Here is a 13,076-nt window from a genome sequence, read left to right as displayed (position 1 = left end):
CCTTTCTAACACTACAAACGCTTCTAATAGGAGTCAACCCTCTTGGTTTTCTGCCATGTATGTTCTAAGCAAGTCGATGCTCACAAATGCACGTTACAAAAATGAAGCAGTACTATTTTCTTAATATTTATTTTTTAATATTCTCCCTCACTGTCATTTACACAGCATCCAGTCATGACCTATTGACCTTTCATACCACAACAGCAACAAAACTGACAAAAGGCATCTTGAATTTTCTGTCAAGCAGCTGCTTTTGTCCACCAATGCAACAAAGCTATGCTGTCTTTGCCAAGGCTGAGAGCACAAGTGGCACGTGGTTAGCAACCAATGAGTAGAGCAACCAGTAGACACAATGCAAGAGCTAAGGCCACTTAACCCTTTCACACCGTTCCTTTCACACTGCGGTCAAACGCCAGCTGCACATTCAGCCCAAAGCAAGAACAAAACCTATACAAACTGCCACAGGGACACAGTGTAGAGAGCACTCACCGTCGGACAAGCAGTTTTCTTTTGAAACTTCGGAGAGAACCCTATCTGGATAGAGGGAACAGTTTTGAGAAAGCTAGGGCACAGATTGCGGCTCATTAAAGGTCCTAACAGGTTAGTACGACAACAATGCGATCACATCAAGCCCAGCACTTTGAGACACAACATAGAAGATTGAGCGATATAGGATAACAGCTGTACGCTAACCATGAGCAGCGTGCCACTCCCATGTACATTTGGGATACGAGCAGATAACCCCACGTCATTGGAAGCCGCTCAGGCACACTGGAGCCTCTCAGGAAGCTGGAACACCAGTGACCGAGCTAGACATCGGTACTGTCCCTTACCCTGCAATTGTGGATACAGAGCGGAACACGACTGCAGCGTCATGACCACAGTGGGAAAATGACGCCCTCGAAATCACTACGGCGACTCCATCCGAGAAGGGAGGGAAGTGTGTACAAGCAATGCACCACCGCTCCTCAGTTGGAGGAAGCTTCACCAGTGCAGCAGAAACGGGAAGCGACCCCAGCCCGAGTCAAGTTCCAAGAATCCCGTGAGGATCTGTGAAGTGAAGTGTCAAATCCTTGAAAACCACCAACTGATGCTTCAACTGTGGAACAGATGTATCTCTCTTAAGGGACACTGAATACTATCATTCACAAACACCTGATGTTCCTAAATGTCAGTGAATGCTGGATTTCAAGACAACTGGCAGTCTTCGATTGGCACAGTAGACTGCAAACTAGCCTAAAGCTTGAAGAATGTTGTGACAGGAAAGGTTTTGTGACAGGTTTATTTGCCAGGTCATCACCTATGATAAGATGTGGGTGAATCATTTATAAAAGTTACACTTGCCTAAACAATGAACACATATGGAAGCTTCCCAACACAAGAAGTTTCGAGCAACTCGATCGGCAGGTGAACTCATGGTCATGGGTTTTTGAGTGGATAGATGTAGCATCATCTTGATTTCCTCCCTAGTAGTGAGACTAGCTGAGCAAGTACACGAGTAGTGAGCAAGTACAGCTGTGAGGTTCTCCAACGTGTAGACAGTGCACTTAGGAAGAAATGGCCCTGCTTAAATACCATGGGGGTTTTCTTCATCCAGGAAAATATGTGTGCACATACAGTGCACCACACAATGGGCACTTTACAAATAATCTTGGATGAGAGGTGCTGCCGCATCTGCTATAAAAGCCCAACTTCACTCCAAGACTCATTTCTTTGGGCCACTAGGATAATGAAATACAGTAGGCTGTCCATGCATGGCTGCAACATAAAAGAAATCTTTCTACGCTGCTGGCATCCTTGTACTGCCAAAATGAAAAGGGATTACCTCGAAAAATGAGATCACTTCCATGCATGTAAACATGTTTCATAATCCTAAAAAATAAAAAGTCCACGCTTGACTTGAGCACCTCTCATGCGCTCACCAACAGAATTAGATCAACTGATGCATTAGTCTTCATGACTTGATGAATTAATTTGAGCTTCAGTCCACTGCAACACGTTTGGTGATAGCCATGCACTTCGCTTAGACATAAAGCAGTTGCCCCAAAAAGATGGATCATAATTTTTCAGTTACAAGCCTATATTTTGAAGAAAGTACATACGGTTAAATTATAGCAGCCTGCTACAGTTCGACGGATGACACAATTCAGAATTCATAAATACAACTACTCTACCTTAATATTGACTCTATAACTCACTTTCCAGAGTCAATTGTACCTGCAATCTTGAAATATGAAATAAACATTCAAATTCCGATTAGGTCTTTTCCACCTTATTAAGTAACTCACACAAATATGATACGTTGCCAACAGAAAACACACTGCAATGTTATATCGCCAACACAATACAAGACGTGGTTCTCAGATAGGAGGCGGATGACGGCGGCACATCAAATGCACCGGGTGCAGTGAGCAGCTCCTGGCAGTGAAAATACATAGTACCCGAAACAACATAAATGGCTAAGATATAACAGTACATGCCATCGGACATTTTTACATAGGAAGAGCACGTTTTTCTTGGAACAGAGTACTCAGAACTGTGAAGACAATCGGGCCAACCTGGCACCTCAAATACTTGCACATTTGTGGGAAGGTACCAAATCATGATACGAAAAGCCTTTTCACATTTTGTGGAATATCATGAATTGGTCGTGCTTGTCCAAGAGCACATGTTTGAAAGCACCTCTTAAACGTGTTCTCCAGCTCTTTCTTTGCAGACAACAGACAAGGCGAAAGTTCCACTTGTGCTGAAGCAGTCCGGTGGGCCTGGTGCATGATGCACCGTTCAGCAATTTGAACAGGCACATGCTTGGCAGCTGTTTCAAGCTGGAGTGCCTTACCAATGCCATCTTCAAATGGAAATGTTGAGGTACCCCAAAGAGGGATAAAACATCTGTGCGCACTTTGAAAGATGCAACAACTAATGCATGTTAAATGTCATTGCACTTTCTCCGTACAGCTTTGCAGTCTGCTGAACAAATGCTAAGAGCAAGTTTTCAGCGGCACAGATTTGAGCTTCTGTGACAATATCTTTCAACAAAAAAAGACTGCTTGTGTAAGTAGCACAAAATGCGCCACGTATGCTCGAGGAAGTATGCATCATGACAGACAATACTACAATAAAAGCCGAGAGCGCCATTCAGCAGCTTTCCAATATGACCGATCTGACAAGGACCGTCCCGACCTTGACAAAATTATGGGTGGCCTTACTGAACGTAATCTTGCATCCACAATTAAACTTCAAGTGCCTGCCTATGTACCACGAAGAACCAGTACATGATAGCCACAATTCAATCACTTTCTTTGTCATGCCTTCCCAAACACAATGCATATAGTCAGGTGGCAGCCCTCAAACAAGATCAAGGCCTTGCAACTTGATAAGAGTTGATGGTCCCTTGATGCCACAAACAGGTTCCTTAAGCTGAGCTGTTTGAACCATTCCTTTGAGCCCACCACTGTGTGTCCTGTCAGGTGCATTCTGGCTGTTGAAAGGGTACTTCGTTGTGTCTGCAGCCAAAGCATCAATTGTACTAAACATCAGGATGATATCTGCATTTAGAATGTTCAGATGGACACTGCAGTGAAAATATGCAAGGTTTTAAAACACTTCCAGTAGTCAAACATTTCACAAATGGCCCTCATGCAAAATTGATGGCATCTCTCGACAGCACAGCACAAGTGGGGAAAAGGCGCCATGTTGCAAGACTGCACCCACCGCAAAGAGAACGAACCTGCCTAGGACTGTCCAAGACCTGCAGTTTGCATGAGCAATGCAAAATATTCCTAACATTCCTAGGGTTCATCTTTTACCGCGACAAAAAGGGCAGCGAAAGAGAAATTTCAGATACCAGCTAGAAACGAAGGACACATTTTTTTCTTGTGCATATATGCCACAAAACAACCAACATGAGCAGCATTTTATCACAGCCTATTTTGCCAGATTTTCTAGAAGTATAGCTACTGTTGAAGTAAAATATGATTGATTTAACTATATTATGCATTTTTATGCAAGGAAGTGAACGCTTGCTATTTTTTTTTTCATTTGTGATTCTGACAAGTTTCTTTGAAACTTACAGTTGCACGACATCCTGAACTACACTTAACTGAGGTGTGAATTACAATGTCAACATCAGTGCACTGTAATGTTTCGAGTGGCTCGTGAGCATTGATTAAAATAGTTTCAATTTTCAACAAACACAATCACTCCAGTGCAAGTGGTGTTTCGCATGGCTCACGAATACCGCACGTCTTGGACAGTCCTAGTCAGGTTATTTCAGCTTTGTGACGGGTACAGTCCTATAATATTGTTGCGGGCGAGACAACAGAGACAGCCAGAAGTCAACGTCTTTATCGGAACCAGACCAAAAGAACAACGTTCTTTTGGTTGTTCATATGTGTCGGCACATGCCGACACATATGAGCCAATATGGTGCACGCAAGGTCTATAGCGGCATTGCCATGCAGTTTCTGTTACACGAGCAACTAAGAGGTCAGCTTCTGTGCCTTGGGCCAAATGCTACTTAGAAACGACACATCTGAATGGTAAAAGAAATGCAAACTCAAATTTCAAGAAGAATGAAAAACAAGTTAGTGCAATGCAGCTGTGTGTACTGTATCCTGAATTCACACGTCTTTATCAACATCACTCACCTCATGGCGACACTAAAATCACTGTTTCCCTTTTTTTTTCCTTCCCACCATACAGCATAAACTTTTCTTGCAAGTTTTTCAGCGATAGAAAAAATTGCACTAAAAAGTGATGCGCGTGAGCTAAACTGCCATAATTAATAGTGCTTCAAAAAGTTTTCCTGGTTTTCAGCTTTGTATTGCTGTTTCCTAGATTCGGAAATACAGCAGTTGGCCAAACTGGAAAGTGCAAAAGCTAATTCTGCGCTTCTTATACAGTATCAGCTGCTAGCTAGGGGCAATTTCTGCACAAATCTGTGTCGTTACATCCAGGCAGACCCCACTTAACTATGATCATAGGCTGCTGTCTGCCAATGCCAAACACGATATCATTAAGGTATTACATGTTTTGTCAGATTTGCAACAAATGTTAAAACAATTAAATGGCAGGCCACTGAAAGTGATGACATAATTGCATCATGAAATAGTGTGGAAAGTATGCAGTCAACATAAAAATACATCAGGCATGGTCAACCAAAACTTCTGATGCACCAAACAATTAAAACAAAAAGCAGTAAGTGGATAGCTTTAATTGTTAATGACTACAAACTTTCCAGTGTATGTAAAATCCAGTGAATAGGTTTGACAAGTTATTTGGTATTCTTCAAATCTGCAGCACATACACTAAAACACGAATCAGAGAAACATGAGACATAAAGCTTTTTTGACAGCCTGTGCTTTAGTGTGTGCACATCACATTCAAATAATACCAGGATGCATAAGCAAAGAGCCCACATTCCTTGTCTCATAGACTTGACAATAGCCATTACAATTAATGGCAAAATGCTCTTTAACTGAGCTCACTTACCATCTGTAAGCATACCTTGCTCCAAGCACCAGCTGCATCCAAAGTACCCATTATACTGCTTCCTGTTTAGGATAGCTGCTCTTGCTGGGGAGTCAACACAACAGACAACAACGTGCACTGCTGTCGGAACAGTTCTTCCAGTGTGCGACCACACTAGCTTTCCAACGCTGTTGATCTCTTCGACAAATTGCTTCAGGGAGAGCATTTGAATACAACACACCTGAAGCTAGCACATTTTGCCACAGAGTTAAAAGTGGAAGTTCATTAATCATCACTTGAATTGGCCATATGGAGTTTTTGCTCGTATCAAACACAGGTGCTCCATCTGTGTTCATGGTCAAAGTGATGTCGCTCCATGTTATGTTCCTCTGCTTTCTAACACTGCGGTAGAGAATGCCATTCGTGATGTCAGCAAAAACACTTGACACATGAGGAGCAGATGCAATCTTCTGCAAATTAGAAAGCAAGGTACTGCCAACCTGTTTTAGCAGTACCAGAAGCTGCTGCTTAATATTGAATATCAGAAAAAAACTTGCAGTAATAATTAAATGTTGCAGCTTCTCACTGCTGCAAGAAGCACAATTGATGGTGTCTTCGTCTTTGGCATCATTGTATCTTCCCAGTTATTGATGACAGGGCTGGCAGTATAGATGGATCCTCAGTGCTTTTCTGTTTTTCCACAGCCTCCTCATATCATATGTAGTGCATAGCACAACTTTCACCCCAAACAGAGCATTTATTAAAATGAGAATTCCTTGTAGTTGTGCCCACGTAAGACCTGAAATAACAACATATGCCAGTATGTGCCGTATCGCGACAACGCAAGCCCGTTTATCGCAACCCGAAGTGCGCATGCTCGTGCTGATGCACAGAGAATAAAAGCAGCCACGCTATCTTCAATAAACGCTATTCCATTGCTGGCACCTACTGAGTCTGTTGTTGTTACCCGCGCTACAGCAGTGGCGACGAGGATGGGATTTCATGTGAGCGTGGTCTGCGACTGACAGGATCAAATGATGGCATCTCGCCCACCGGTTTTCGACGAGACGGTGAGCAGCTGGAGCACGTACAGGATACGGCTGGAAGCTTATTTTGAAGGCAATGGAATTACTGACGCGGCCAAACGCCGAGCTCTGCTGGTGTCTTCATTGAGCGATAATGTCGTGCGCATGTTGCAAGGGCGCCTTTCAACCGTGTCGGTTAACAGCCAGACCTACGATGAAGTCGTTGAATACCTCGAGGAACACTACAATCCTCAAGTTAATGAAATTGCGGCGAGTTTTTCATTCTTCATGCGTAAGCAAAGGGATGGAGAGAGCGTTCGGGAATACATTGCCGACCTTCGGAGACTGGCGGAAAGTTGCAACTTCGGCAACTCGCTGCACCGTATGCTGCGAGACCGCATAGTATGCGGAATCAGGGACGACGACGCACGACGCTGCCTATTAACACGGAAGAAGCTAACTTTTGAGGAGGCAGAAGAATTTGCTAAAGCTTCAGAGAAGGCGCTAGGCGACGATCGTGACATGCGAGAAGCAGACCCAGTGACCACGGGAACCAGCATCAATGTTGTACAGTCGCAGCGAGGACGACGACCCTGGACGAAGTGGAACACTGCAAAGAACAACCATTCATGTGAGCGTTGTGGCGGTCCCCACGCGACACACACGTGCCGCCATCGAAACACCAAGTGTCACCATTGCGGCAGGAAAGGTCATCTGGCAAAGGTTTGCAGCAGTGGCCGCTCTCGGGAACGTGGTGCCTTTGCCGTCGAGGAAATGGAAGGTGAGAGCGGAGAAGAAATGTTGCTGGCTCTTGTCGCTCACAGCTCCGCCGACAGAGCTACGTTGAAGCCTCTCGAGGAGGAGTTGACATGGCAGGGCCGGAAATTGCGAATGATTCTAGACACGGGTTCTCCGGTCAGCGTCATACCGAAGAACATATTTAAGAAACATCGCAGATGGTGGCCGTCACTGCAAAAAACATCGCTGCGCTTGACATGCTTCCTCGGGCCATTGCCAGTTGTCGGCCAGATAACCATGAGGGTTCAGTCTGGATCGACGGTTGTGACCAGCACGCTAATCGTGGTGGCATGTAACGGACCACTGCTCTGCGGCCGGAACACGATAGAGTCCTTCCGTAAGGCGGGTGTGTCCTTCTGGGACACTGGAACCACCTCGAGTGTAAATGTTGTTCGTGATAACAGGATGGCGCCTCTGCTCGATGAATTTTCCGATCTTTTCGAGAACAAGCTTGGCTGTTGCAAGGGCCCCCCTGTTCAATTACACCTTAAAGAAGGAGTCCGCCCACGTTTCTGTAAGGCACGTACAGTGCCTTATGCCATGCGCTCCAAGGTTTCAGCCGAGATCGACCGTCTTGTACAAGACGGAGTGCTTTCGTCGATAAGCATTTCAGATTGGGCAACACCGGTGGTGCCGGTAGCAAAAAAGAACGGCGATATACGATTGTGCGGCGATTTCAAATTGACAGTCAACCCGGCGTCGCACTTGGAACAGTATCCCCTGCCCAAAGTTGAAGACATATTTGCGGCGCTTTCTGGAGGCGAAGTCTTCAGCACTCTGGACCTGCGCAACGCGTACAATCAGCTGCCGCTGGACGACGAAGCTAGAAAGATCGCGGTACTCAACACACACCGGGGCCTTTACTGCTACAATCGCCTAGCATTTGGAATTGCTTCAGCCCCCGCCTTGTTCCAGCGACGCATGGAATCGATTTTGCAAGGTTTGCCGAATGTTCAAGTGTACCTCGACGACATCATTGTGGCGGAGAAGGAATACGACACATCTGTACTGCGGCAGGTGTTTCAGCGGCTTCGTGAACACAACTTGAAGTTGAACAAAGCCAAGTGCCGGTTTAAGGAACCACAAGTGTCGTTTCTGGGGCACCACATCGATGCCAAAGGTTTGCATCCTCTGCAAGATAACCTCGAGGCGGTACTGACCGCGCCGAAGCCAACATCGGTAAGCCAGCTGAAATCTTTCTTGGGCTTGGTTACTTATTATGCTAAATTCTTGCCCAACTTGTCAACGACGCTGGCTCCCTTATATTGCTTGCTGGCAAAGGGGGTGTTATGGCAATGGGGGCCATCGCAGGAGAGCGCATTTCAAGAAGCAAAGGGTGCCTTAGGCAAGGCTAAATTTCTTGTCCACTATGACCCGCGAAAACCCCTTCGGCTGGAATGCGATGCATCATCGGTCGGTTTGGGCGCAGTGCTGTCCCACCGCATCAAGGGCGAAGACTATCTCATAGCTTTTCGCTCTAGAACCTTGACGCCGGCGGAGCGCAATTACTCGCAACTAGAAAAGGAAGCACTTGCCCTAGTTTTCGGTGTGACAAGGTTCAGAGACTATCTTTTCGGTAATAAATTTTGTTTGATAACGGATCATAAACCGTTGACAGGGCTGTTCCATCCCGAGAAACCAATTCCACAGATGGCAGCGGCCAGGATACAGCGTTGGGCGCTCCTTTTATCAGCGTATCAGTATGACATAGAATTCCGGAAACGGTCATTGAACGCGAATGCCGACGCTTTGAGCCGTGTGCCGCTGCCGGAGCAAGGGCACCCTGGTATAGATGATCCCGTCGAATATGTGCTATATGCGCAAGCTTTGACAGATTTTTCTCTTGGCGCACAGCAGTTGGCACACAGCACGAGCGAGGACATGCTTCTCCGACAGGTGAAGACGTGGATTCTTCGTGGTTGGCCAAACCAGCTGGGGCCGGAACAACAGTGCCTTCAGCCGTACTTCACCCGCAGATACGAACTCACTGTGAGTAAAGGTCTAATATACTGGGGTCATCGTGTGGTGCTGCCCGAGACCGTGCGGGTACCTATTCTGAAAGAACTTCACGACACCCACCCAGGCATGACTGCAATGAAGCGCCTGGCCCGTACGATGTTTTGGTACCCCGGATTGGACCACGACATAGAGAAGCTGGTACAAAGCTGCCAGCAATGCGTGCAATGTTGGCCCATGCCAGCGGAACAGGTCCCTTCAAGCTGGCCGAAAACCAACAAACGATGGTCTCGCCTGCATATCGACTATGCAGGGCCTGTGGAAGGTCACATGATCTTGGTGGTGGTAGATGCGGAAACGAAATGGATAGAGGCAGTACCCCTTAAAACAACAAGTGCAGAAACTACAGTCGAAGTATTGCGAGGGATCTTCGCGCGTTTTGGTCTGCCCCATACAGTCGTTTCCGACAATGGGCCACAATTTAACAGTTCAGTGACTGAAAGATTTTTCAAAGATAACCATGTGTGTCATGTTACCTCCGCTCCATACTATCCACAGTCAAATGGATTGGCGGAGCGGGCAGTGCGCACCATTAAGGAAGGTATCAAGAAAAATAAGGATGGAAGTCTGCTCAATCGTATTTCCAAGTTCTTGCTACGCTACAGGGCAACACCGACTCGAGATGGCAAGTCGCCTGCCGAGATGTTGCTGGGTTTTCAACCCAGGACCCGCCTAAGCGCACATTTTCCAGAGGAAGAGGTGGCACGGGATCCCACGGTGAGCAGACCCCCGGCACCGTTGTCACAAGTCTTTTCACCGGGAGCGCCTGTTTGGTCACGGCAGTATAATCACGCTGGCCAGAGATGGTTACCCGGCACGGTGACGTCAACAAGAGGTAGGCGTATGGTCACAGTGGACACCACAGGAGGGGTGCAGCGCCGTCACGTGGACCAAGTGCGGCCACGACTAGCTGCGGATGACGTAAAGCAAGAATTCGACGCAACACGGCCCGGAGACAACCAAGTCACAGAGAGTGATCAACCCTCTGCAGTGGACGACGCTGAACCATCTTCAGACGGATCACTTGGTACACCCCAGACTTCCAGTGAAGTAACCTCCAGTGTACCGGCGGGCTTAGGACTTCCTAGGCGTTCTACGCACACAAGGAGGCCTCCCGACAGGCTAGGCTTCTAAGGGGGAGGAAGTGCCGTATCGCGACAACGCAAGCCCGTTTATCGCAACCCGAAGTGCGCATGCTCGTGCTGATGCACAGAGAATAAAAGCAGCCACGCTATCTTCAATAAACGCTATTCCATTGCTGGCACCTACTGAGTCTGTTGTTGTTACCCGCGCTACAGCAGTATGAGCAGCATAGCCTGTGCCCTTGTTGTTTTCTGGTTTGGAAGGTACTCCTCCGAGAGCTTTGTGAAGTACATGTATTGCATGCTCACTTTCTTCAGCACCATTCTCTGGTTCACTGTCTGCATCACCCTTGTGCCCTTCATCCATCCACTTCCGAACCATCATCACTCAACTCAAAGACAGAACTGAATTCATCACAACTGAAGTTCACTGTACATTCATACGCAGTGCCTATTTCACTTGTAGCTTGGTTAGTGTCTTCTACGTCGCTGACATGTGCACTCGTGCTTGCACAAGCATACATTTCTGAAGCAAAATTGGAGTTGATGTGCCTAAGATTATCAGCTTCATTCTCGCTCGATTAAACACTACTGACATTCGTTGAAGGGCTGTTCAGGTTTTCCAGGTTCATCTGAAAGAGCAAACAAATAAGAAATTTTATCTTCTAGGGATACCAACTACAAAACAAGTGTCACATTCACAAGAAACATACATAGGGCATAGGAAGGCAACGGTGAGATTACCACTCTTTCGTAAAGCCAGTTCACTGATTAATATGTAGCGCAAAAAAGGACTGTGTTGCTCTCTATATATTAAATTGAATTATGGGTGCGACAGTGTATGTGCCACGTGCTAACTTCATAATGGTGCAGGAAGGTGCAGGTTTACCAACTCTATCTCGGGTAATGAACAGGACCCTGATAAAATGCACTCCCTAGGGAGTCTGCTATTATTCTGCCATTAGCCACCTCCGGCTGTGTCCTTTTGCAAATACCCTGCCTTGTACATAGAAACAGCGTTGACACAAGGACGTAGGTCAGCTTAGGTACCAGTATTAGAGGGAACATGCACGCGTGTGGCTGTTGTTCTGTAAAGTGCCATCTGCTGGCACCCGCTCGGCACAGGCATAGAGTGCGGCTGAGGCAGTACGCTCCATGCATTGTCTGCAATTACACCGCCCAGTGCTTGGTAGTAGCAGACGACACACGGAGCACAGAGCGCCAGTGGCTTTCTGCACCAAGCGGGTGCCAGGCACCAGCAGATGGCACCTCATGGAGCATTAGTCACGTGCTCGATTGTTCCCTCTTACAATGGTAGATCCTGTACGTTGCATCGTTCCAGGCTAAGATCGTTGCTGTTACACGTGGATGATTCAATTAATTTTATGGCACGTCCTTCCAAAATAAATCGCGCTACCATAAACCCTCCAAGATGCGTTACCAAAAAGCCCACATTGCAACCCTCGTGATCCTTGGTTGCAAGCAACGTTGGTTGTAACTGCACTCCGAAGAAACGTGCGCGTCACGATCGAGTGCTAGCACGAAACAATTCCCGCTTTCTCCGCGTCGTGACACATCGATGCGCGAGGCAGCACTCAAGACTATGCGTTTCTTGGCTCAGGAAGCACACTGGCGGCTTGGACACGTCATAGTTTGCACCTCACGCAGTAAGACTTGTAGCTGCTTTTTGTTATTCGCAGTATGAAATACTGAAACTTACAATAATGACACGTACCTGACTTGCAGCAGTGGATGACCTTGGTCTTTTCAGCATGTACTCTCGAGTTTGCTGTGGCACTTGAACGTTCGAGTCCGGCTGCAGGTACTGCCTATAATGCTTCCTCTGATTTTGGACATTGCGACGTTCGAAGCCAAAATTTTTCACTGGGGCGAACACTGCGGGGCAGTCCAATGTGACTATACGGACTATATTAATATAAAGGTGTAAGCAATACCTAGTCGCGATCACGTCAACTGCAAGCTTTTAGTAAGCTTTAGTAAGCTTCGCTTCGCCTCGCGTTAGTTATCAGAATCACGGTATTACTGACGACATCACACAATGCTAGGCCAATGTCAAATTATAACGGGTTAGATTATAAAGGTTATTATGTCACTAAAAATGCGAAAAAAATTTTCTAATTTATTTGTTTGGCATGATTACAGCCAAATGCCTCATACGCAAGGATGTTATTGTACATCGGTTGCCGTGAAAGCTTGTAAAGTTGCGGAAAGCCGTGAAAGCATTCAGAAAAATGACGAACTGATAAGTTTCATTTTAAACTAACCTTATAAATAAAGGATTTAGAAAACTGACATGGAGTGCAGCAGAGGCATACATATCAAGAAACAAGGAATGCATGCATATACCATTGATTGATTATTGATTGATTAAATGTTTTTGCTTATGGGATGGCGAAAGGGAAAATGTGCTTTGTGTTTCTGTTTCTTCGCAAGTTTTATTTTGCTAGCACAAGATGCGATATAAAACAGCGAGAAACACAACAGAGGAGGAAGATGGTTTTCGGATATTGCAATAGAGAGAGATATGATATCTTACTTTGCTCATGCTTGCTAATTAATTAAGAAGACACACACATTGCCAGACAAGAAAATGGCTAGATGAATTTTTGTGCAGTGAACTGATCATACCATAGAGTCAACCAGGATCGATGTATTGCATATT

General features: G+C 46.1%; 1 protein-coding gene across 1 annotated transcript; it reads left to right on the top strand.

Moving 5' to 3' along the window:
• Positions 1–6,373: 6,373 nt before the first annotated feature.
• LOC119454243 (uncharacterized) lies at positions 6,374–10,445 on the top strand. Its single transcript, XM_049668001.1, has 3 exons — positions 6,374–8,474; positions 9,150–9,273; positions 9,919–10,445. The coding sequence occupies exons 1-3, from the start codon at positions 6,507–6,509 to the stop codon at positions 10,443–10,445; spliced, it is 2,619 nt and encodes an 872-aa protein (XP_049523958.1). The 5' UTR covers positions 6,374–6,506.
• Positions 10,446–13,076: the final 2,631 nt, after the last annotated feature.

This window comes from Dermacentor silvarum, chromosome 5 (assembly GCF_013339745.2).
Source record: "Dermacentor silvarum isolate Dsil-2018 chromosome 5, BIME_Dsil_1.4, whole genome shotgun sequence".
Taxonomy (NCBI): Eukaryota; Metazoa; Arthropoda; class Arachnida; order Ixodida; family Ixodidae; genus Dermacentor; species Dermacentor silvarum.
The sequence above is the reverse complement of the archived record's forward strand: the minus strand, read 5'-3'. Positions and strand labels throughout refer to the sequence as shown.

Bases quoted from the DNA above. Each gene is read 5' to 3' on its own strand.
- LOC119454243 (XM_049668001.1), top strand. From the start codon at position 6,507: ATGATGGCATCTCGCCCACCGGTTTTCGACGAGACGGTGAGCAGCTGG. The intron at 8,475-9,149 runs GTAAGCCAGCTG...CTTGGCGCACAG, and splicing joins CCGCGCCGAAGCCAACATCG to CAGTTGGCACACAGCACGAG. The intron at 9,274-9,918 runs ACGAACTCACTG...TACGCTACAGGG, and splicing joins GCCGTACTTCACCCGCAGAT to CAACACCGACTCGAGATGGC.